This window comes from Anthonomus grandis, chromosome 7, assembly GCF_022605725.1.
Source record: "Anthonomus grandis grandis chromosome 7, icAntGran1.3, whole genome shotgun sequence".
Taxonomy (NCBI): Eukaryota; Metazoa; Arthropoda; class Insecta; order Coleoptera; family Curculionidae; genus Anthonomus; species Anthonomus grandis.
In genome coordinates, this window is record NC_065552.1 from 14,179,947 (window position 1) to 14,207,587 (window position 27,641).

General features: G+C 32.7%; 2 protein-coding genes across 2 annotated transcripts in view; both read right to left on the reverse strand.

Annotated features, from left to right (window-relative positions):
- LOC126738551 (neuronal acetylcholine receptor subunit alpha-10-like) overlaps positions 1-10,933 on the reverse strand; it is a 101,945-nt gene extending 91,012 nt beyond the window's left edge. Inside the window, exon 1 of the mRNA XM_050443928.1 lies at positions 10,746-10,933. Coding sequence (XP_050299885.1) covers positions 10,746-10,794 — 49 coding nt within the window. The 5' untranslated portion in view covers positions 10,795-10,933. The remainder of the gene's footprint in view (positions 1-10,745) is intronic.
- Positions 10,934-18,187: 7,254 nt separating this feature from the next.
- The window catches only part of LOC126738439 (actin-histidine N-methyltransferase), a 50,012-nt gene continuing 40,558 nt past the window's right edge, over positions 18,188-27,641 (reverse strand). The window contains exons 4-7 of the mRNA XM_050443789.1: positions 19,246-19,360; positions 19,060-19,187; positions 18,796-18,995; positions 18,188-18,713 (exon numbers count right to left, since the gene is read on the reverse strand). Coding sequence (XP_050299746.1) covers positions 18,439-18,713; positions 18,796-18,995; positions 19,060-19,187; positions 19,246-19,360 — 718 coding nt within the window. The 3' untranslated portion in view covers positions 18,188-18,438. The remainder of the gene's footprint in view (positions 18,714-18,795; positions 18,996-19,059; positions 19,188-19,245; positions 19,361-27,641) is intronic.

The following is a 27,641-nucleotide window of genomic DNA, read 5'->3' on the forward strand; positions in this document are numbered from 1 at the left end:
TAAAGCCCTCATATTCAACATATTGAGATCTACCAATCAAGTAGGAATGAAATAAATTAAATAATCTCCCTGAAAAACCATACTGAGTTAATTTATGCAGCAAAATATAGTGATCTATCCGATCAAAGGCTTTTTGGAAGTCGGTATAAATAACACTGACTTGAGTATTAACATCAAGTGATGCACAGATGTGGCTAGACACACAGGATAAGTTAGTAACATAAGATCGCCCGCTAAAAAATCCATGCTGGTCTACAGAGATGAGTTCTTTTGCGTGACTAAATAGAGACCGATTCAGGATAATTTCGAAAATTTTTGAGAAGTTACGGAGTAATGAGATTGGCCTGTAGTTCACGATTTGATCAGAGTCCCCAGCTTTTAAAATAGGTATTATTTTAGCAGTCTTCCAAATTTTAGGAATTTGTTCTGTTGACAGTATTAAGTTGAAAATGTAGGTCAGCGGATCAGCCAGGACGCCAATGCAATCTTTAACCAAGAAGCTAGGTATACCGTCTACACCAGATGTTAACTTATTTTTGAGTTTTTTACTAGCCAAAATAATTGGTGCTGGTACCATATATTTAGTCTCACTTCAAAACACACATCTTCGAAAAATACTGGTAGAATCTCCAGCAAAAAATTACGGTATTTTTGAGCTGTAAGGACACCAATAAAATAAGGTCCTATGACTTTATAATTGATGATGCCACACCAGACATTCACAGCCCATGGCCGCTGATGTTCTATCGCTCGAAACCACCTGGGATTTTCAACTGCTCAATAATGCATGTTATACCGATTAACTACACCATAGTTTGTAAATGAAGCTTCATCGGTGAATACAACGCGCAGAAAGAAATTGTTATTTTCAGGCAACTGATTTTGGGCCCATTCACAAAACAACACTCGATTTTTGAAATCATTCCCGTGAAGCTCTTGATGTAACGATAAGTGATATGGATGAAACTTGTGGCGTTTCAAAATTCTCAGGACACTTGTTTTGGAGATTCCAGATGCAGAAGAAATTGATCGTAAGCTGACTCCAGGATTAAGGGCAACTACAGCTAAGACGGCAATTTCATTATTTTGACTGGTAATGCTTCTCTTTCGTGATCGATTTATCGTTCTCACACTTCCATCTTCTATAAAGTGGTTCACTACACGATATAATGATGTTCGCGATGGAAGTCGCCGTTGAGAATGTCGCATGGTATACAGTTCAATGGCAGTATTTACGGTAAAAAAATAGTTTCTATGCAAAAAAGTGAAGTTGACTTTCATTTGACCTTGAAGACGTCCACTCAAGGTCAAACCAATGACATCATTTTATGGACCCCTGAAAACCATTGAAACTTCACATGAAACATTTTCTGGATACATGTTTAGTTTTCGAGATATTGCGATGTTTCAAGTTAAATGGACCACCCTGTATATATATATTTATGCACAATTTCTGTACGAATATTCTTCTTAGTTGATGGTCCTGGAGGACACTTTCGAGTTCAGATTCTGTATCACTTCCTGCCATAATTTCTTATTATTCACCCAAAAATTCACAAAATATGAACTTTAAAATCAATTTATAATCTTATTCACTTTAAACGTAAGATAAAATTAAAAGTGAAGTAATTAATACTAATTACCCACGAAGTCAAGAATTTGGGACTTTTAATGGAGAGCCAATTAAAATTTGAAATACAAATACACAAAAAGTTAGCCGCAACCTTTAGATCAAATTTTAGATCTCCCTTCCAAGGTTAAATATTTGCTCTGTGAATCTCTTAATATTTCCCTTTTTAATATGCAGACGTCATATACTCTGAATTCATTTCTAAAGTCCATTGTAAAAAATACAAAAGCTCTAAAACTTATGCATGAGTTTTGCATTCTCAATACATATAGAAATCAAATATCGCTCTATCTTTATAATAATTAAGGAAAATTTAATTCGAAATATGGCAGATAAATTAAGGTACCACAAAGTTTCAGTTCATGAATGGCTGAATTTTTAAATTACACCTTTGCCGACTAGTGAAATACATTTTTAAAAAAAGTTAGCACGAAAAGTTAAATGGTAAAAGGATAAGTTTATTGGAGTACTCCGTAAGACGGGAAGCAGAAGAGTGGAAGATAGGATCTACCGACATGTGTTTTTGTTACCTGTCTTACGAAGTATTGTGCAATAAAATAAATACAATATTGTCGCTCTTCACAGTGTAAGTAAAGTAAAAAATTATTTTTTTTCGAAAAATTTCTCTCATGTACAGAATAAAAGATATTAAGAAAATATAAAGGGGTAAGTATAATAAGGTGCACTCGAGACTGAAAGCTGGACGCGCTTCAAGAAAGAAAAACTATTCATAGTATAATAGTAAGTAACAATACATTTCGTAATTTAATAAATTAATTCAATCCGTAACTATAAATAACTGAAGAAGTACTACTCGACCTGTCAAATATGGTGTTCGACAAGGCACAGTACTGGATCCGCTAATCTTTACTATTTATATAAATGGGTTATTGGAGGTAGAACAAGGAGGTGATTTGTCTTCTTGTGCTGATGATACTGTGATCTTGTATGAAGGTGAATCCTGGGAAGAGTTAGTTGGAGAAGTTGCAAAAAGGGGATTGAGTTGTCCCTACAGTCTAAGGTTATATTGGCTGGTGACTTTAATATCAACTACACTAATGAAACCTTGCCACGTACTTCTCCTTTAAGTATTTTAAATTCTTACGACTTGAAAATGCACGTTCTTTCTCCCACACGAATGACTTCTTCGTCTGCAACTACAATTGAGTATTTCTGTACAAATTTTGATGACGTTTTATGCACAGTACTCCCATTTGGTATTTCCGACCATGAAGCTATTCTTGCTAAAATGCCATATAATACTGTATTATCTTCATCTCATTATATGGGAAGAATTTTCAGCAGGAGAAATTTCAATGCTTTTTCTGCTGCTACAGCTTCGGTAAATTGGAATGCACTTGAAACGGCTTCTGATCCACTTACTTTATTTTTTCAAGTTCTGTGTGATAAGATCAATCAGTGCTTTCCTTAAAATGAGGCTTAAAACTAAGAAACGAAAACCATGGGTTACAAGAGGCCTTAGAATTTCAGCTAAAAACCTCCGTTTTTTGACTAAATTGTGCAAATATACTACAAATGAAAATATCCTTGTATATCATCAGAAATACCGTAGTCTGTACAGAAGAACAATTAAAGCAGCAAAATCTAATTATTATAGGGATTGCTTAAATATGTCATCAAATAGGCAAAGAGAGTGTTGGTCGATTATTAATCATTTTAGACATTGCCATAGAAAAGTATCTGAACCGGAGTTAAGACCTGACATTTTAAACGACTATTATTGTGATATACCTAATATCTTGCTCAAGGGCATTCGTAGTAACATATTGATCCCTTACACTATCTTTAACAAGTGTCGGTTGAGCATTCATTTTTCTTTTATCCTGTCGATCTTACCGAAGTAAAAAATGAAATCAAACGCCTAAAAAACCATAAATCATCTGGGGCTGATGGGATATCTACGAGGTTGTTACTCTTTTTGCCTCATTCAGCCTTAAATGCTTTAGTTTCTGCCATAAACAATTCTTTACATATTGGCATTTTTCCTTCATGTTTAAAAGAGGCAGTGGTTATCCCTCTTCATAAGGGTGGAGATTTGGATCAGCCTTGTAATTTCCGTCCCATTTCTATTTTGTCTACCCTCTCTAAGATAGTTGAAAAACTTGCAAAAAGCAGAATTTTATCCGCGATTTCAAGCCGGTAAAGGGACTCATGATGCTGTTTTTAGCTTTTTGGAGAGCGTCTATGTGTCCTTGAATTCTGGAGAGTCATCGGCGGCAGTGTTTTGTGATCTATCCAAAGCATTTGACTGTGTGGATCATGGAATACTGTTATCTAAGCTCGATAAATATGGTTTTAGGGGCGTAGCGTTGCGATGGCTTAAGTCCTATCTGTCAAATCGTGCTCAGAAGGTTACAGTGTCTGGGCGTTTGTCTGCTTCTAGATCCCTAAAATGCGGCATTCCCCAGGGTTCAGTGTTGGGACCACTGTTATTTTTACTGTATGTGTATGACTTGAGTTCATTGAAACTGCAGGGCAAGGTGGTTCAGTTTGCTGATCATACCACCATACTATGGAGCCATAAAAATTCTGATTATATTAAGACTTGTATCCTTGAAGACCTTTAGATTTTATTAGGGTGGTGTGCTTCCAACAGGCTCGCGTTTAATGTAAGAAAGACGTCTATTATGGGGTTTAAGTGCGATGTTCAGGGTATGATGTTTGACGAAAATTCCCTCTTGCAGAATAAAGAGTGCTGCAAGTTCCTAGGAATTACCATTGATGGTCGCCTTCGGTTTGAAGATCATATTTTACATTTAGCTGGGGAATTATCTTCTGGATGTTTTGCAGTAAGAATGGCAAAACAAGAGCTGGGAGGGGTGGTTGCACGTTCAGTGTACTTTTCACTTATTGAATCTCATATTCGGTATGGCTTGCCTTTTTGGGGTTTAACCATTAAGGGGCTACTTAACATTATCTTTGTTATTCAAAAAAAAGCAGTTAGATACCTGTGTTCTGCTAAGTTAAAAGATTCTTGCAAACCCCTCTTCATTTCTGAAAAAATCCTAACTCTTTTTTCACTCTTTATCTTAGAAACAGCTGCTCTTATTCACAAAATTCCCAAACTACCCTCTGACTGGCCATTTGACTCGTCGTGTAAATGATGTTCCCCTACCTATTCCTACGTCTTCCCTTACTAAAAACTCATTAATTTACATAAGTAAAAAAATTTACAATCATGTTCCTCTATGTGTTAGACATATATCGGGTGTTAAGAAATTTAAAAGAGAATTAAAGACGCTTTTATTGGCTAAGGCATATTATAACCTGGATGACTTTTTTAATGATAGGTTTTAACCTTGGACATGTTGGAAAGTTTTTTTTCCCTTTTTTCTTCTCTAGTTTTGTCAACAAGTTTACCTTTATTTAGTAATTGATTGTTTTATTTAGTTATCTTTAATTTAAGTATGTTCAAAAAGTTTTGTCTTCTTGTGTTTAATTTTGTTTATTGTTTTGTCAATTTTTGAAATTGTATTTTTGTTTTGTTTTTTTAGCTTGTAGGATGCTTGTACACAAGATTATTCTTACGTAATATAGCACATTTTCTTTCTTTCTTTCTTCTGATATTAAAAACTGGTTTGATGCAATGTCGCTAACAATAAATTTTAACATAACCAAATTTGTAGCTTTTAGTCACAACAACAGGAATATTCCGGAATATAATAAAATTAAATTAAGTTCAATTCAAGGGGATATTTTCACTAAAAGGATTGATCAGATAATGTATCTTGATGTTCAAATTGACAAAAATTAAAATGGGGTATTCACATAAATGGAGTCGTTAAAAAGTTAATATATCCTCTACACATTTAGACTACTAAAAAAAATTCTAGAAGTTCCCCAGCTTATGTGTATCTATCTCTAGCTGGTTCGCATATTCAATATGGAATAAGTTGTTGGGGAGGCACTTACTACAAACATCTAAAACCGCTAGAAACAATTCAGAAACGGTTTTTAAAAACAATATATGGTAAGAATGCTGCTTATTCAAGTAATCAGATATATAAGGACTCTCAGGTTTTTGACATACAACAGTTATATACATTTAGAATACTAATATTGCAATATCAACGAAGATTCTACCTCGAATCAATTTTCCATCATCATGATACCAGATACAGGAAACAAGTTAAAACAAGGAATTTAAATTGAAAGAAGTTGTACATATTCTCAAAGAGACCCTGATATAAATAAATCAAAGGAAAACAACACAAAGTCTCGGTCTCAAAAAAATTCTTTAATTTGTTAGAATGGTGATACGTGTTTCGCTCCTAAGAGCATCATCAGACCTAAAAAATAATGTAAACAAAACCAAATAAAATTACAAAAAGACCTTAAAGTAAAACAAAAAAGTATACCTCAAGAAGGTTAAAAAGACGCCCGACTAGGTCAAATATACACACACACTGAACGGTAAAATATAAGTTTAAAAAACTGACGTCACAAATATATAAAAGACAATAACGTAGAACTTGAATACAAGAAAATAATAATAAAAGTAAAAAAGGAATTATTGAGATTTGGAACCTACAACCTTGCAGCAAGACTGTTACCGTTTGCTGCCTTGACCGCCAGGCCACAGCGTTCATGCGATAGCTTTGCGATAGCCTCTCAAAAGAAAGGAGGGGACTACAAAATGTTATTAAAAATGAGTCCCAGCTCAAAATTGAACACGTCGTTAACGCAAGTTAAAACTGGACTCTTCTTTGCTCTTGTAATTTCTAGCTTCTCTAGAAGATCCAGCTTTTTTGCTTTTCAGCTTTTTCCACTGCCACATTATTGGGGTAGGAAAAATTATTGCCTGTTGACAATAAATGATTGGGAAACGCTGACTTGGTCTCGACAATATCGGTGGCTTTAAACTTGTTCACCAGACCTAGATGTTCTTGTACCCTTGTTGAAATTTTCCTCCCGGACTGTCCCACATAAACCGTAGGGCAACCGGCACAATGCAAACTATGAACTCCCGATTTCGAAAGCGAAACTGGCTTATCCAATGGTTTAACCAGATTTCGCTTTACGGAATTAGAAGTCTTAAAAGCGATTGAGATGTTAAAAGGTTTAAAGAATTTCGCCACCCCCTGGAAAATACCTCCAAAGTAAGTTAAACATATAAAATTTTTATTATTACGTTCCCTTTCCTCCTGATGTACAATGTGGTACGAAAGTTTGTACTTCTTAAAAAACTTAAAATATAGTTTTTTGAAACTTGATAGGAGGAGTTTAATTAAAATTATCATCTTGAAAATGTTACATTTAAAACGAGAGTTATAAGGAGTTTAAAGGTTGCAACAACACATAGTCAAAGATCAGGTTGGTTTTTAGGACCTTACATTTACAAACTGTTACCGAGTAGGTACTCTTACAGACTGTAGGTCTACCCGCACTTTTAAAAAACATCTAAAGAAATGGATCATTAGCCACAAAAGAGTTGATATTTCCAATCCACCAAGGTGTATTACTTATTGCTAGGTGAATAAATTTAATTTGGAATCTCTCTCCAACAAATAAATAATGCATCTGTTCATGAAAATATATGTGGATGTCTGTTCCTATGTATGTATATTATTAGTCATAAGAGTTTTAATTAAATATCTCTTATAATCATAAATTTATTAATGTCTTTGGGTTTGAAGTAGTTAGCAGAATTTGGATGCAACATACAATGTTTATTTTCTTACTGTATTGGTTAGAACCGAGTTATACAGGGTGTTTCACTTTTTTGTAGCAGGACTTTAACAGTATTTAGAAAAATTAATTTTAAGTTAGGTTTCTCATATAAATATTGATCGTCAAACTTTTTGTTTCTGAGATACAGGGCGTCAAAGTTTCCCAAAAAAAAAAGTTTTTATTTTTTAATATCCGAACTATCAAAGATATTGGAATCAAAAATGGTATAAACAATTCTAGGATGAAGGGTCATAATCGTGAATAATGTCATGTTTCTACGTTGGCCAGTGGCGGAGATATGACTAATTAATAATGTTAATGTGACTAAAAAAGTAGCACGCCACTGGATTAAGTCGATTAAACGATCATTTCTAAATAGTGCATTTAATTGTAAACAAAAATGCCCTCTTGATATTTTTTCGTATCTGACTCCGTTTTCTCCTCAAATTGGGTTGTAAAAATCAGATAAATTTATTTCAACCGTCTAATAAATCGCAACATAGAACAATACCACAAATACTTATAACTTATTTATAACAAACAACAGATTACAAGAACACAACAAACAATTAACAAATTTAAAGAAGGTGTTCGAAATGTGAACCATTTTCTGCAATACATAATTCACATCGACGAATAACCGAACGTGAAATGTTATTTAAAAATGGTACTATTTCATTACAAGCAATCCTAATTCTATTTATAAGGTCATCCCTTGTTGGAACAGGTGTCGCATACACTCTTTCTTTTAAAAATCCCCATACTGAAAAGTCTAAGGGGTTTAAGTCTGGGGATCGTGCAGGCCACGCTACTGGCCCTCCACGACCCATCCACCTTTCTGGATAATGGGTATCTAACCAGTTTCGCACAATTCTCCCATAATGCGCAGGACAACCGTCAAGCTGGAACCAACTCCGTCTCCTTAAATTTAAAGGAATATCTTCCCACATATTCGCATGCTCCCGTTCTAAAAATTCCAAGAAGGCTGCAGCATTTACCCATGGTGGCAAAAAATATGGTCCAAAAAATTGATTGTCATAAATACCAATCCAGACATTAACACTAAATTCATGCTGGAAGTTTCTTGGTCGAATTCCATGTGGATTTTCATGCACCCAAATGTGCTGATTATGGAAATTGACCACTCCACGCCGAGTGAAGCACGACTCATCCCTCCACAACACGTTATTAAAAAAACCTGGAGTATTATTAGCTGCATTAAGAATCCAACGACAAAATGCAGTTCTTTGTTCTTCATCTCCTGGTTGTAATCCCTGAACAGGCTGCAAATGATAAGGACGTCTATGATCCCGTCTTAACACTTGGTAAACACGGGAAGCTGAAATTCCTAAACCAGCGGAAACTCTTCTAATACTTGTTGTAGGATCTCTGTTGAACTCACGCAAAATTTGTTGCCTATTTCTCTCTATTCGAAAATTTACATTATTTTCATTTCCTCGTACATTGCCTAAACCATTCTCAATAATTTGTCGATGGACTCTTACAAATACAGAAGGTTGTGGATGCCTTCTAATCGGATATCTGCGCATATATTCCCGGACTGCTTCTGCGGAGTTTCCATTTGCAACCCCATAAATAAAGTGGATATCCGCTAACTCTTGATTTGAAAACATAAATGGCATTTTGACACAAAAACGATAAGAAGAAATAAACAAATAACACTTTTTGAGAACGCAATTGCAATTTGACACGATAATACTAATATCACATTTACATTTTATGACACTGTTTTTATTTCATGGCACACTATTCAAATTATTAAAATAAATTAATATAAATAACATTTCACGTTCGGTTATTCGTCGATGTAAATTATGTATTGCAGAAAATGGTTCACATTTCGAACACCTTCTTTAAATTTGTTAATTGTTTGTTGTGTTCTTGTAATCTGTTGTTTGTTATAAATAAGTTATAAGTATTTGTGGTATTGTTCTATGTTGCGATTTATTAGACGGTTGAAATAAATTTATCTTTAAATCTTAAGTGATTTTTACAACCCAATTTGAGGAGAAAACGGAGTCAGATACGAAAAAATATCAAGAGGGCATTTTTGTTTACAATTAAATGCACTATTTAGAAATGATCGTTTAATCGACTTAATCCAGTGGCGTGCTACTTTTTTAGTCACATTAACATTATTAATTTGTCATATCTCCGCCACTGGCCAACGTAGAAACATGACATTATTCACGATTATGACCCTTCATTCTAGAATTGTTTATACCAATTTTGATTTCAATATCTTTGATAGTTCGGATATTAAAAAATAAAAACTTTTTTTTTTTGGGAAACTTTGACGCCCTGTATCTCAGAAACAAAAAGTTTGACGATAAATATTTATATGAGAAACCTACCTTAAAATTATTTTTTCTAAATACTGTTAAAGTCCTGCTACAAAAAAGTGAAACACCCTGTATAATGTTTTAAAATTTTATGGCGATTTATGGATGTAAAACAGAACGTATCTTAGGACTTCGGGAGCTCTTTTTATTTCCATGTTTACTATTAGTTTTTCTTTTTTAATGTAAATGAGTATTGTTAAATCGAAATAAATATTGATTGATTGATTTATCATATTTGCTGATGTATAGCAGCCAAATTAAAAAAATGGTCATGTCAAATGACATTTGCAGATATGATCTTTGAATAATGTTGATCTTTTAAATAACTATTTTGTTGGGCATACCTATTTAAATGAATATCAACTTACAAAAATATTAGCTCATACGGTCGATTATTGAAAAAATAAAGAAGAAAATAGACTTTATTACTTATGCATATATTTTAGAAAAATATAAACTTAAGCCTTTCGTTATATTTAATTTAACCTCTTAAAGTTAAAAAATTCTTACGCAACACAAATGCTTGAGGTATAATAGATTTTTTTTGTACCTTAAGGTTTCATCTATCGGCCTCTGAATGAGACTGAATCCGTTTTTTGCTTCAAATATCCTACATTACTTTAGTTGTCATTAAAATTGAAGAGAAAGAAAGACCCATTTAGTGAATAAGAAAACCTATGTAATTTGACCAGTTTCGTTATTTAGATCTACTACTGTTATTAAGGTAAATAAAATCAAATTAAATATATAAAATTACTTACTTTTTTTGTATCTTCTTGATTTTTTTAAAAACATCAAGGACTTTTTTAAATTGAAATAAAATTTGAGAGTTCCATGATTTTTTGCAAATTTCATCTTAAAGTTTTATTAATATTTAAAATATATTATTAAAAATCATATATTTCATTACTTAAAATCACCAAATAAAACATTGAAGTAAGATTTACACTAAGCAACTTCTAAAACTGATATCTCAATGAATACTTAATTACTTTACATTTAATCAATTAACATCAATTAATTCAATTAACATTTTTACTTTAACAGTAACTAACACTTACCAGAGATGATCATAACAAAATAAATAAAATATGCACAGTTATGCATCATATTCGACCCGTATAATAATTTAATTTATTTTCTTAAATAGACAAAAAAATTGGATCTATAAGAGTCAAACCGTAACTTATCAATTTTTTTACGCGCTTCAAGTAAAGTTTCGTGAAAATTGAAGGGCATAGCCCGGACGGTGCTGTGATAAAACGAACTCTGAGAGTCAAATGAAAACGGGTTGTATCTCGGGAGATATGAGAGAGAGAAGAATAATGGGATATGGATGAACTCGGAGGCAGAAACGCATGATCTTCACACCATATTATAGGGTGTATATATATTTTTAGATTAAACCTATTTGTTGGAAGTGTCAGTCTAGGTGTTCAGTATTGGTATGACTTTTGATGACTTTTTTAAAATAATATGATTAAAAATATTATATTAATTCCTAAAATGAGTCGTAATATCTACAAATAATGGTTGTTGCTTACAAAATTATATATTTTGAATAATACTACTAATATTCACTTACAGGCCCACAATAATACCTTCGTTTGCGGGCATATAATATGTGGAACGGGAGCTATTTTTTTATTAAAGATTATATTATTTTTTATTAGAAAGTAAGAATATTTACGTAACAAGTGTGTAAAATTATCCTTTTTTATGAATGAGAAATTTGTCGCATGAGTTTCCCATGAATAAAAATACCCTTAACAGCTATAACATACAAAATTTTGTCTACTACCGAAGAAAACATAAAAAAATAAAAAATACCAAATTACTTTACGCACTAGTGCGAAAAAATAGTTGACAAATTATCATTTAAATGTCAAATAAACGTCAAATTACGTACCAATAAATTATTTTTTTGTAAACTTTAAATCAATCTCCAAAAGTTGCTCGGTTGTGCTAAAAGATTCTGGAAGAGCAATAAGCTTGGGTTTTACAAAATGTTTATATTTTCTTGATGCACTATGTTTTTGTTTAATTATTATTGTTTGAAGAGTGAACTACGCAGATATGCGCGATTTCTTTCAGAGGTTTTGGAAAATACTTACCCAGATAAAAATAAAGTATTTGATAAAAAAGTTTGGCTGCCATATTGACATTTTCAACAGATTTGAGTAAATGCTAATTTATTTCCAGAAATTATATTAATCTTATGAGATCAGCTCTTTTAAAACCTTTATCTACTTTAAGATGATTGTGAAATTGTTTGATAGAAACATTTTTCAATGGAACGAAACTCTGGACCTGACGAAATATCTAACGCCAGAAACTGCTAAAAATTAAATTTAGGATTTAGTTGCTGCCAGTCCAAAAAGTCTAAAGTTTCTAGTCAAAGTAATTTTTCTTCAAAAGACCCCATCTGCTACACTCGGGTAAGTTAAAATCATCAAACAATATTAGATAATAAAAATATGTTAAGGATGAAAGATACTCAAATAGTAATTATACGTTTGAATATCAATAGGATAATTCCACAGCAACATGGCTTTTTTTAGGAAACATGGGCCAGACCAGAAATATCATTGTTATGACTTAGGAAATCTCTGAGATTTCGGAAGTAACATTATAAAACAAAAGCTTGTCAGGATTTATAAAATATTGTGATTTACAGCTGCATATCGATACAATATAATCATTGTTGCTTTGACAATGCAATAATTATATAAACACAAGAAAACAATAATTATAGAACCATCTAATTCTCGTAAGAAAAGTTACATCCAATAATATATTTAACTGTCTATCGATTATAATTAGGTCCATCTTAAGTACATGCGGTCCCAGCATACATACACCGCATGAAAGCCACGAAAATAAATAAAGAGCATCTATTCTTCTGCATATATTAAATTAATCAAATTATCAAAATTGTCGTGAATAGTATTTTAAGCTTCTTTGAACATAAGTTATTCTTATTGGTTTGTTTAAATATTTTAGGAAAATGTTTTTACAAATTTTCCCATTTCCAATATTTTTACATATTTTAAGATACTATAACTGACGGAGGTATAAAATTTTTTATTGATTAAAATTCATAAAGTCGCATCGATACACCGATTGATTATGGATTATAACCCGGAAAAAAATGTTTTCTGATCTTATATACTTTCCCTTCAAGGTAACCTGGTGACCTTGTCAATTTGTTGAAATTGTCGGACATTAGGTGCACCATCTTTTTTGAAAGTAGATTCTTTCTTCAACATTTCTATTTTCAGTACGAAATAGTTGTGTTAATTCTGATTCAAATGTAATTGGTACAAATTCAAGATATCTGTCACCAGTTAAATTGATATAAAAAAATATTGGACCAATATTTTGATCTCCTGTGATTCCAGCGCACACCATAAGTTTTTGATGTGTAAGCCACCTACTTTGGATTTTTTCGGCATAGTAACTAGTAGTTGCAAAATAGAAGTGGTCATATTCATTGAATTAAGCACGTAGAGAATGATAATTTAAAAAAAAAACATTTAAACAATTGCATTTAAAAATAGTGTGCTTGAGACTACACGACTGAAGTAAACCTTTTTAGGATATATATATTAATGCACAATTTTCGTACGTAATTTCTTCTTAGTTGATGGTGCTGGAGGACCAACAATATGGCAGGTTTACCTAAAAAGAAAAGGTATGCGATAGATATTTGCAAAGACCACATGGTAAGATTTTGGTTTAAACTTTAAACCGGCATCAGCATCTACATACGTACCTCTCCATTAATAGTAAAAGTGGCTATGTCTGAAAACAACACCCAGTCTAATAGTATTTTAAGGAAAAAGTCTAACAAGGAAAAGTCTCTAAAATTTTGTCTGTATTTTTGACAAAATTGTTAATTATTAAAATATTTTTTATGTCACCTGTCAAGGAAGAAAAATGTTCCTATATGTTTTTGAACTTTTTGTAATATATTTTACAGTCTGATGAAAGCAAGAACACTTGCCGAAATGAACACTCCTGAAATAAGAGGATTAGCATTTTATTTGTGGAGAAAAGACTTCCCCTAATAACTTTTCAATACTAATAGTACTTATCCATTAACAACCAATATCATCATGGTTTTGCAAAATTCTAATCTACAGTCGGGATCGTTCTCTAGCAGCTCCATGACTGGTTTCATTTTTGGTTTTTTTCCTGCTCTATAATTACTGCTTACTTATTGTAGAATAAGTTAGCAGCAATTAATTATTGTATTCACTTAAAGATGGTCATGTACGATGGCATGTACCGGGTGGCCAACTAAGAATGGACGTCGGCGATATCTCGGGCCCTGATAGTCGTAGCGCCTTGAAAAAACATGTTTGTAATAAAAGTGTCCAAAAAAAATGCTGGAAATTATTTTGAAGTTCATTGGTCAACCGCTAGAGGGCGCCACAACTTCTTTAAATCTTAAAATTGCATTTTTGCCAAAAAACCTCCAATAACGTACACCTCAAAATATTATATTAATATTCTAGGAAGATTTTCTCACAAAAAAGTTTCTACAAAAATTTCTGTCAGTTGTCAAATAAAGTGGTGGGGGGCGTTTTTAGCTTGAATAAAGAAAACAGCTGAAAATCAGCTATGTCAATATCTAAACCTAACCATACTTATGACAAGAAACCCACGTCATGTGCACTATGCACCTGGTTATACTAAATACCTGACATCTCTCTTTTTTTAAAAAGAACACGAGGCAGATTTAAATTAAATATTTCTTTTAAACCACTAACAAAGTTAGTAAAATATTCTATAGTATATTCTGTAAACTTTGCCACTAATACAAACACCCAATAAGACTGTTTCTCAGCCATATCTCGAGAACCGTTCGTCATATGACAGACCAAATAATTTGAACCAACTGAAGGAGAACATTCGGCGAGAAATTCGTGAGATCTCGCGCCAAACACTGGAGAGAGTCATGACTAACTTTTCCAGCAGACTCGTACAGTGTAGAGAAAATAGTTATCATCATTTAAGTGACATAATTTTTGCTACATAAGTTATTTTTGTGCTTTTTTATTATCAATGTTAAATTTCCAATTCTCCTCTTTACAATAAAAAAATAATAATTAAAATATCTCAACAACTTTTTTATTTATCTCATTTCAAAAACCGTCAGGTTTGACTGCCGGACCCTATATATCCCTATATTATATAGGAGGCGATGGTCGTACATTGATTCGTCGACCTGTATTCTCAAAACACAATACACCACGTACATTTCTTAACACATGACGTAAAAAAAATAAAATATTATGAGTACTATGAATGAATTAAATCAAGAATTTGTCCCCGGAGGATTGCAAGTATTGTCAGTGGGCATAGGAGAAAGATGCCCAGTGGTTAACCATCGACACTAATACTCGGCAAAATAGAGATCCTGTAAGAAGAGATCAAGAGGAGAGATCCAGATACTCCTAAACTGGATAAAGCAAGGAAAGAAGCTGCCAAGTATGTGAAGTCATATTAAGCACAATGGGACTTACTAAATTGGAAAATGGACAGCTGCGGCGAAAAAAAGGTGACCACGCCGGCAAAGAGGAAATAACGTAAAGCGTTGTGCCTAAATGTCGGATTTCGGAGTTGCTAAAGAAAATCCATGCCGATGTATCAAAAGAACATCTTAGACTAACAAAGACCCTGGGAAAAGTGAGGGAAAGAGTTTACTGGGCCAAGGCAGGCGTAAGGGACTGGTGCGTTGTGCGGCATGTAGTGTTCCGCAGGGAAAGCATAAAGCTTTGATGCATTAGTATAACGTAGAAATTCCCTTTGAAAGGTTTGCTATTGACATTGCCGGTCTGTTTCCCGAGTAAGAAGCAGGAAATAAGTACATCGCGGTTGTGATAGACTACTTTAGTAAATGGGTTAAGGCATACCCTCTATCAAACCAGGAAGCCTCAACTACCGTCGATGCCTTAATAAAATAACGGATTTGACAATTTGGTTTACATTTGGAGGTATCTGTAAGATACTTGGAATCTAGGGAGGACTACGCTAGTGATCTGTGTAGACGAATAGAAATCCTTCAAGTCAAGGTCGCATTTCCATGTAAGATGCCAGCGATCGTATAAAGAACGTATATGATGTGAAGACCAAAGACCAGAGGTATAACAATGGCGACTTGGTTCGGCTTTATGACGCTAAGAATGCTAAGATCCAAACTTCAAACATCTTGGGATGGGCCATACGAGGTTCTGGAAGCCATCAATGATGTTATTTACAGCATACAAAAGCCATTGAGGCGCAAAGCTCGAGGCATTCACTGTAACTGACAAGCTCTCTAATATGGAAACTACGAAGACGTTTAGCTGCGGCAAATTCAGCCAGAGTCGAATTTGATAATCGATGAATTGATCGCCCATTATTCTAATGACTGACAAGGTCGGAACGACGTAAATTTTGAAGTGCATCGACACCTGTTTATGGAGCTAAGGATTTATAAATGTCTAGAGGAATAGCTGAGGTTTACCGCAGATAATTCAAGAGCTGTATCGGCCTAACCCCGGAGTCCGGCAAGCACTCAAGATAGCGGATAAAGAAACTTTGTATTTTCAAAAAGAAGAGTTTCCTATCAAGGATGAGAAGCCGATCAAGTACCGAACTCGCATTCGGCTTGATAATTTGGACTAAAGGATGATTCCTAGTATGTAAGACGTATCTTCGGTTTACAACCGTTCAAACTCTATTAGGTTGTACTCCTAAACGTTGTTCTCTAGAAAAAAACGTGAAGCGTTATTCCTGCAAGAGATGTTGTTGTGAGAGGGGAACTTTATACCGATACCGACATCCACCATGTTGATCATCATTTCAGGACAAAATGAGCTTAGACGGTAGTATTGACAACACCGCAAATATTAGCTGTTCTTCGACATTCCGGACTCATCGCGGTAACGCACGCGGGTATATCTCACGATAGCTCTGGACACACGTGGAACATATTTTTAAGCCTGTAAGCAAAATACATGTCCAACACAATGGTGTTACTTTTTCAACGATAAAAATGTGGCAATACACAATCTTACACCTAGGCAAATTGTAAAAGCAAAGTAAAACTTTTATTTTATTTTAAAATGAAATATTACACCTTCTAGTTATTTTTGAAGAATATTTAGGCTACATTTGTCAACATTTTGTTAAAAATCACCGTTTTGTAAATTTATTATGAATAGTCCAAAAGTAATTACATTTCACAAATCTTGTTTAAAATGAGAGCCTCTATTGCGGATACAAGCTTGGCCGCATCTTGTCATTTCCGTCTGGTGGTTATGTTATTTCGGATCTCCTCCGGCAGCGTTGGTAAGTCTTTGGATAAGATCTTCCGGGTATTTACTAAAGTTGCATAAACTTTATTTCGGGAGGACCTGACTACTTACTATTGGACCTGATCTACCAATCCAAGGATTTAGAAAACGTTCATCCAGAAACTACGCAACTGACAGCCGTCATGTTGAAATACCAGTTGGCCTTGAACGGCAAGAGGAATCTGTCAAGAAGCTCTTGTTGGGCATGCCGTAAAAACAATCATAAATATCCCCGTTTAAGTAGTCTGGGAAAAATTATGGTCTTATTACTCCACGGCCCATAAGACACATCTAGACATTTACAGAAAACTTTCTTGAAAATTAGTTTATTAAATGGGGATTTTTTTTCGTTCAAATAATGCAGGTTATGCAATTTTGTAATGCCGTCATGACTAAATTTCGATCCGCCCATCCACAAAATGTCGGTTAAGAAAGTTCTATCGTCGGCATCAGAATTTATCATAAAACTGCAGAATCCCACTAATTCTGGAAAGTGATTTTTAAATTATTAAGGTATACCTTTTGGAGAAAAACAAAAAAAATTAAATATCTCAAAAACTATCTCAATAACTTTTGCACAATGCATATTAGCGTTCAATTTACTTCTTACCCCTCTCCTATGATATCTTTAAAGGAATGTATCGCTACTAGTCGGAATATTGGCCCGACGTTTAAATCGACATATTTATGTCTATTTAGTAGAAAATTATTATACCATAATTTAACAGCCTTGTAATTTGTAAATCTCTTATGGCTACGCAACTAAATACAGAAAAAAGGCATATTTTCATCTGTGTTTGTGTATGAAGAGACATTTATATTATTTAAATTATTTCTCCCAAAATGCATGTTTCTTAAAAACATTTACTGCGAATCATGTGGCTATTTAAAAAATAATAAAATGAAACAGCTCTTTGAATTTTTAAATGAACTATTTTATGGTAACAAAATTCTTATGTTGGGTTTATTAATAGAAAATATAACAACAAATATCTATTAACTATCCTAAAAAGCAATAATACAATACAATAGTAATTTGTAAAAAGATTAAGTAAATTTTCATTTGAGATTGAAATCAGCTCTACGCCTATAATCAATCGCCTAAAGTTAATTATTCAATAATTAAAAACAATAATAATAATTATTATAAACTCAAATTAAGCAAACTAAAAAAAATATTATATTTATTTTTTTGTATATTTAAAAAGTAATTACCTTCAGATTCAAGCTAATTTTTATTTGGCTGCAAAAATTTTTTTGTTTCACTGCATTTGATAGCTTAACAACATTACTGCATAGTTAAACTCTAACATAAGTTATTAAAAGATGCTTACACGTAGAGCCATTGACATTTATAATTTGTCTTAAGCAGACTCTCGTGTGCAACCCTTATACAATATACCTTATGCTATTTCCTTATCATATCCTCAACGTACTCTAAGCAATTTTTTAAAAGTTTCTTCTCCGTCAGTCTCATTTTGATAGCCATTTTTAAATTATCAGAAATCTTATCTTTAACTAACATTTGATCTTCTTCTAAGCTGGTTTTGTAAGAGGCTAAAAGTAAGGTAAGACGAGCCTTTAAAAAGGTCCAGGACTTTCTTTCCAATGTTGTATCCAGGGCGCATTCTGGATATTGGAGATCAGAACACTTCTCTGATTGGATCCAGTGGTCTAACTGATCTGAAATTAAGCCAGGTATTAAAATTATTTAATTTCTAGAATGGTAGAAATCTTTCATTAGTGCATTTAAATTTTTTAGTACCTTCATTCATATTAAATACTCTTAAGAAAGCCAGAAGTCTGCCATCTACCGGTCTAGATCCCTTTTTAATCGAATACTCGGCTATGCTCCATATTCCTAACTTTTTTAACAGTTCCCTACGTTTTTCCTCTAAGGAGTCAGATTTGCTCACTCCAAGTCGAATCCAATAAATGTCATTTTCATTCTCTTCATAGACAAATCTACAAAATTATTTAAATGATAAAAGAAATTAAATACAAGACCTACCCATTATGAATACCCTACCCGTTATGAATAAAAAAATCCGCGTTTGTACGAGCGCCATAATAAATAAATAGCTGCTCTCCTGCTTGGAAGTCCCTAAATGCAAGACATTCACTTCGTTTGAGTTGAGGATTGTAATCCGTTGATATCTACAAGAATAAATTTATTTAAAAGTAATTTCTTACACTCCGCAATCAAGGTATTTACAGTGCCGTTTGTGTGATTACATAAATCCCAAAGAGGAATAAGAGCATTAATCATGGTACTGCCATCTTCTGAAGGTATCATATTTTGTCTGGTCATCACAGTGGATACCGCCCAACTAAAAATAAAGCTTTTTTAATATCAGGTGAAATAATGTATCTTTTTAAGAGCAAATTTGTACGTAAGATATTAACGTTTTTTTTATAAACACAAAAATACGTTATTATCAATAAAATAGAGTCGGGTAAAGTTAATCAACGTAAGGGGATTACTTGAAAACTTTCAAGACAAGACAAAGACATTCTGTATATAGAAGGTCTGTCTATTAAATAACGAAACAGGTTATGAAAAAGAGCATGTTTTTTTAAGTTTGCATGTTCGACCACTGAAGTGCCTCTAGTAGCTTAATAACGCTTCTTCAATGACGCATGAATTATTTTTCTAGAATTCGGAGTATTGCCAAATCTGTCAAATAATAAGTTTGGTTTACAGTTTGAAATCCTTGTTTTTTTTTAACTCTTGGAGTTGGGGTAGTTTTTTAGTGCACGGATAATCGTATTGCAATATCCAGGTTTCATTTCATGTGATGAGGTTTTTCGTTAATTCACGCTCATCTAACTTCTCTCTCTAAACATCAAGGTTTTTTGGTATCAGATTTTGCACAGATTTTCTTCATGTAAAATATTATTGAAAGTTTCTCTATCGACGTTTACAGTCTCAGCAATTAAAACTCATATGATGATCTCCAAGTAAAAGACACTTGCTCGTTCCCGTTAAGGCACTGTAAGATATTCAGCACATTCCAAATGGGAGTATAATAATAATAATAATAATAAATAAATTTATTTGCCAGTAATAGTACAAGTTTACAATGCATTATTGGTATACATTCTTCATACATGATAAATGTATTACTGCAAAATGGAGTTTAAGGCAGTAAAACTGATATTGAATAAACTCCGTGAAAATTTTGTAACTGTAACTAACAACAAAGAATATTAAATTAATATATAGATTCAATGTTAGCACAATAGCAAATCATAAGTAGTATGTAGTTTTATAATTTCAACACAAGTAAATTACAACACTGTTTTTACCTAAAACATTCTAATAGTTCCTAGTTCTTATACTTATAGTAGACGTTTGTACCAACCCAAAACACAAGTACACTATACCGTATGAAAAAAAAGATAAATAAAAAACAACAAGACTTAGTGGTGTGTTAGCAAGTTATTTTTTAAATAGATATTTGAATTTTGTTGGCGTGAGTATTTTCATTTCGAGAGGAATATGATTGTATATTAGGTAAACATTATAAGAGAAAGATCTTGCAAACAAGGCAGTCTTATGGAAAGGAGGAGATATTAAGCCCCTATACCTTAGGTTTAAGTTGTGAACATCTGTGTATACCTATCACAATTTAACAATAATAAAAATGAGGAAAGGTAATACTATTATAAACTGACGCTTTAGCCCACTGAGATAAACATTTAGACACACAACAGAAAAATCCAATTTTCCAACTTTTTCTACACATAAAATTAATAGAATTATATAATGTTATTTGGACAACTAAAATGACATCCAAGTATCACTTCCATTTATACTATTTTTTCGGCCAAGCCGCAAAAGCTCTGATATAAAATATTAAAAGCGCAATTTATTTTGACAAAACCATTTATTAGCCATTTGTACAATTATTGTAGTTTTTTATTTAAGCAGGAGGTAATTTACCCAAATTATGTACCAGAAACACATATTAAAGTGTCATCCGCAATAAAATTCACAAATGAGTTGGTTAATATGTTTTCTTCTATAACACTAGAAATATTCTTTAGAACTTTTATGCTAAGAGTTTCATCAGTACTCTTGTTTTTTAAGTCAAACACAATTCTTTTAAGGAGAGCAAGGTTTCTGGTTGAATTGATAGAATTCAGAACCTATGTGTATTTTGTATATATTCTTTATCAATAGTCTAGGTTATATGCTGTCGGAAAATTTCTTGTACCCATCAGCATAAATTTTTATTTAAAGTATTATTCCAGTCATATATTTTCATCCAAAGAATTATATTATATCCCAAATAAGTCTATACCTGCAAAATCCGCTTCCTTATTCAACCTTCCAACTAATATTTTCAATGCAGACCACATCCTCTGTCCAATACCTCAGCATTTCTCAATGTTTTCTTAAAATAATTGATTTTCATTCCTTAAAACAGAACTTGTAGTATATCTAACAAATCCGTTGTAAATTTACGACAAAATCACTACAATAACATTGGTTGAGGAATAATTCCAATCATGTCCGATTAACGCGCCTAGAACTTGAAGGATATTTTCTCGACTTAAATTCCAAAAACAGTGAGACAATGCAGACATTTGATTACTAGTTACACTCATATTAGTATCAACGATTTCATGATCAGTGATTTAAAAAAATATTCTAGGAGCTTCAACTAATTTGTATTCATTTGTTAATATACGATCAATTAGTGTTGCTGAGCGATGTCGAATTCTAATATCTTGAGGCATAATCTGTTTAACTTGTACTCTGCTGCTTGTATTCATCTTTCGAGAGGAATATGATTGTATATTAGGTAAACATTATAAGAGAAAGATCTTGCAAACAAGGCAGTCTTATGGAAAGGAGGAGATATTAAGCCCCTATACCTTAGGTTTAAGTTGTGAACATCTGTGTATACCTATCACAATTTAACAATAATAAAAATGAGGAAAGGTAATACTATTATAAACTGACGCTTTAGCCCACTGAGATAAACATTTAGACACACAACAGAAAAATCCAATTTTCCAACTTTTTCTACACATAAAATTAATAGAATTATATAATGTTATTTGGACAACTAAAATGACATCCAAGTATCACTTCCATTTATACTATTTTTTCGGCCAAGCCGCAAAAGCTCTGATATAAAATATTAAAAGCGCAATTTATTTTGACAAAACCATTTATTAGCCATTTGTACAATTATTGTAGTTTTTTATTTAAGCAGGAGGTAATTTACCCAAATTATGTACCAGAAACACATATTAAAGTGTCATCCGCAATAAAATTCACAAATGAGTTGGTTAATATGTTTTCTTCTATAACACTAGAAATATTCTTTAGAACTTTTATGCTAAGAGTTTCATCAGTACTCTTGTTTTTTAAGTCAAACACAATTCTTTTAAGGAGAGCAAGGTTTCTGGTTGAATTGATAGAATTCAGAACCTATGTGTATTTTGTATATATTCTTTATCAATAGTCTAGGTTATATGCTGTCGGAAAATTTCTTGTACCCATCAGCATAAATTTTTATTTAAAGTATTATTCCAGTCATATATTTTCATCCAAAGAATTATATTATATCCCAAATAAGTCTATACCTGCAAAATCCGCTTCCTTATTCAACCTTCCAACTAATATTTTCAATGCAGACCACATCCTCTGTCCAATACCTCAGCATTTCTCAATGTTTTCTTAAAATAATTGATTTTCATTCCTTAAAACAGAACTTGTAGTATATCTAACAAATCCGTTGTAAATTTACGACAAAATCACTACAATAACATTGGTTGAGGAATAATTCCAATCATGTCCGATTAACGCGCCTAGAACTTGAAGGATATTTTCTCGACTTAAATTCCAAAAACAGTGAGACAATGCAGACATTTGATTACTAGTTACACTCATATTAGTATCAACGATTTCATGATCAGTGATTTAAAAAAATATTCTAGGAGCTTCAACTAATTTGTATTCATTTGTTAATATACGATCAATTAGTGTTGCTGAGCGATGTCGAATTCTAATATCTTGAGGCATAATCTGTTTAACTTGTACTCTGCTGCTTGTACGACAAATTTAAAATTTCTTGTTCCTAGATCATCTTTAAATAAATCAATATTAATATTGATTAAAAAGGACCCGACAAACCCTGTATATTAGCATGCATATTTTTTAAACGATTCTCTGTCGTTACATTTAATAATAACGGCTCCTTGTTTGGCCAATTTATGTCTGTTCACTGATATCCACAAATAGATGGGTCTATTTTTTCCGTAGCCGCTTGCTGGGTGACTAAACTATCCTGATTTGTATTTTTTGGTTTCATCAACAGTGGTGGAAAGCTATCCTTGTTAACAATACTTTTCCATGATTTTTCCTCTCAAAAGGTGCCGCTTGAACTTTCTACCTTGCTTAAAATATCTGAACAGTTTTTAATAGAGCGTTCCGTTTGTATTTTAAACTTTTCAACAGATTTGGCGATATTTCTCACTGAAAAATAAATTTCAAGGTACAGTCTTCAATTGCTTTCAAACTTGAATCCCTTAGACTTTACTTGAGCATATTGTGCATTTATTTGTGTAACTACTTTAAACTTACTCTAAAATTATCAGAGCATTGAGCGCGTATGTGTGCGCTCACTCATCGGCATAATTAGTGCATTTTAATACAAAACATATTTTACTGGAGTCAAATATAGGTTTTTACTTTAAACAAATACTGTACATACAAAAAAACTGAAAAGCAATAAATAAATAGCTTAAAACACGTTGGAATTTATTGCAGACTAAATTCTTGACCAGTAAAAGTAAAATCGGTACCATTTAAGTTTTACCATTGTAAACATACTGTTATTTGTTAAGTTATGCCCGGCGCATGTCTTTCTGTTGAAGATCGAATGGGAACTGTTACCCTACATGAACAGGATTGGAGTAAGAAGCGTATTGCTAGAGAGAGATTTATTCAAAGTATAGTATCGAGAGTTATTGCTCGGTATGTTGAGCAAGGTTATGTTCATGAACTACCCAGGAGTAGACGTAGGAGGCCCACAAAGGCAAATTAAAACCGCTATTTGTTGCAGTATGCCTGTAATAACCCATTCCAAACAGTCAGAATGTATCTGCTTATCAAGTCGAACGGTGGGTCGGCGTCTTCGGATAGTTTAAGGTGCAGGCGTCCCTTGTGGGTACCCAAGTTAAATGCTCAGTATAGGTCCAGTCACATGAAGTGGGTGAGGGCGCATATATAATGGGACCAAAATCAGTGGCACAATACAAATTTTCCGATGAAAGTCGTTTTGGCCTAATTAGTGATGACTACCGGATTCATGTTTGGAGGCCAACAAAACGTCAGCATACATTAAATTTAGCCCTTAACATATAACAACCAACCCAACCTAAGTAATTGTCGAAGTGTTAAGGTATGAAGAGGAATTCTGTATAGCACTCGTACCCCGTTAATTTTGGTACCCATAACTATAAGGAAGGAAAGAAAGAGCCTGTAAAATTATAAAATGGAAGGATCCCTCAGTCAAGCCAACAAGTAGCGACTATTTTCTGTATCATATCTTTGTAAATAAATTGTTCATCATCAACCTTCGCATGTTTTTGTACAAATTTTACATTTTCCCACATATGGAACTTACTTGCAACTATAGCCTTGTTATCAGAAGCTATATGCACAAATTTGGCGTCACCAGAATTTGTCACCGATATTGTAGTCTGATTATGTGACATCGGCGGTGTTGCTTTTTGGGGCGTTAAAGCTGAACGGGTATGCGTTACAAGATTTACTTTTTGGCCATCTATGACAGTACTTTGAAGCCACATAGTTGGGTCTTTTAGCAGCTTTAAGTTGTCTTTATTTTGTACACCCACTTTAAAATAGAAGTCTGAACTATCCCTATTCCTCAGCATTGGAAAACATCGAATAAAGTCACTAGTTTCCAGTTTTTCTTTTATATAGTGTGCAAGCTGCTTGGGTGTATAAGATGATGGAATTTTGGAAATTAGCACATAATGCCACTCTTCTTTTATGGAGGGTTGCAGGATGGTGAAGTTTTTTTTAAAGAAGTAATTTTTGTTATTTTTTTCTTATCTGAAAAGTCAGTTTGATTTGAGATGGATTTTTTTTATGGTGGAAAGCTATAACTAATTTTTACGGTCAGTTTTATTTGGAAAATGTTATTAGAATGAAAATGTTATTTGTTACAGTTCGACTATTTAGAGGTGAAAATATTGTAATTAGGGGACAATAAAGCACCTTCACATAGAACCTTGCTATCCAAAATGAATGAATGAAAGGAATAAATCGATTGGATTCGCCATCAAATTCTCTACGTATGAATCGAATAGAATATGTCTGGAGATACATTTCCAAATAATTTAACAGACGAAATATTCCAATCGAGAACGTTGACCAACTTTGAATTGCGATTTTAGAGTAGTGGGAAAATATGCCTCAAGAAGTGATCAATACCCTCATTAATAGCATAAATCGTAGAGTCGAACAATATAGAAGAGCAAGAGGGGGTAATACTAGCTACTAAAATAACAAAAAATGCATTTTGCCTACTTGTGTATAATTTTATGTTATGACACTTATTATTTGCTACAACAAAATATATAACTTTATTATTTTTGATGACATTAAATACTTTTTTTTGAAAGATAATGTTTATTTTATAACGATAGCACCCTAATATTAAAGGCCTAAAAAAATTTAAAAATACCCAGCCCTTTAAAAATTATTAGCTAATGCAATTATTTTGCCGCTGAGTATACTCTCGATGACATCGTGATACCAAGTGGATCCAGTCGTTGGTCATCTTGGGGCTCTCTCGATCTTTGGAAAACCGTTTATAATTACCACACAAGATAGATAATTCTTGTCATACGTATCTTTTAAAATTTTTCATTAATTTAGATTTTTTTGATTAATTTGACACGAAATTTCACATTTGATCCTTTGCTCGTCTTCCCTCATACACTGTTGGTATTGACGTGAAAAAAAACATTGCGTGTTTATTTTAGATTTCAACTGCGTTTCATATTTTTAACATATTGTCATAACAAATTCTCTTCAGAATACTTTTTTTATGCTAGGAACATACTTTTATTGACAATGTCAAAAAGTCTAACCTGACTCGCGTTGTTTAATGGTTTAATTTTTTTCAAGGTAAAAATTAACTAAGCAACAAAATTGAATCAAATGTTAAACATAAGTTCTTGCTGAGACAAAATAAGGAAAAAGAAGCTTTATTATAAAGGTTAACTGAGGTGCCATTAGCGTATACTGCAAAGAGTTAAAGGCATCACACAGACTTGTGATTAAAATAGAAAAGTCCACTGAAGAAAGTGGTACTGGCCTCCTTTTTGGATATATGTATCGTATATATCTAGTATCCTTTAAATCATCACTTGAATTGGTTATAAAAATCCGAAAAAAGAGTTTTCTATGACCTGTGATCATAAAATGGTATCGGTTCACTTCCAGAGCTTTTTTATATACTTTCGAAGTAAAAATTCTTATCAGAGAAAAACGAATCAGTGATCGTAGATTCCTTGACATTCATTAGATGACCTAATTTTATATTCAAATGAATAAAGAATCAATTATGCATGTAAAAAGAAATAAATTACTGTTTAATCATAAAGGTTGTTTATGGAATTTCTCGAAGTGGAAATCAATAATATTATTTGATTTCTGATGTACACACCATACATTTATTATCCAACGAATACTTAAATAAATTCTGTGATATTCAAACATTTACTTCAAAATAAATTTTACTCTGTTACAACTTATTATGGCCTGTCAAATAGTTACATTGCATCCGTGCCAAAAATACGTTGTGAAAGAACTTAAAATTCTCCACTATTTTCATTATTTACCAAGAGTACTCGTCTGCCATGCAAATCATACCAAAACAAGCAATAATCCGTGACCAACAGGTATGTCAGCGAATACTTTTACTTTTTCAGTTAAAATTCCGAAGAAACATCACTTTCGCGATAGTGCGGGTTGCCTCGCGTGAGAGCAATTTTTATTATTTTCTTCGTAACAAGTCGTTTAACAAAAATGAAAAATTATACAATTACAATATAAAGTAAAAATACAATAAACTTAATAAGTTTAGCATTAAATAAAACTGTAAAAGCTTTTCGAGACCAATCAAAAAAAAAACAATTGTTAGAAATTAGACCAAAAAATATATTTAATTCGAATTGTTTTGTTATATATTTCTTTTATAACTAATAATAATATTAAAGTTTTAGTTCACACATTAAGTGAAAAATAAACAAAATACCAATTAGTAACAATCAAAAGTTTTAAAAAGAAATGGAAAGTGTAGCCGTGCGAACCGGGGCCCATTATTAAAATAAATTATAGCCTAGGCACGTCAGATTCCTAATGTAATTAAAACGCAAAATTTTGTGTAAGAGCCGTTATTTCTCTGCTTGTTAACAGAATTGAATGAATTTTAGAGATGGGTTCGTAAATCGAAGTATTCGATATAACAAAATAGAAGTTCTATCAAAAAAAAATGTTGTGTCGTATTCAAATAAGAACAATTAGGTACGGATAAGACGAGACTAAAAAAAAACACG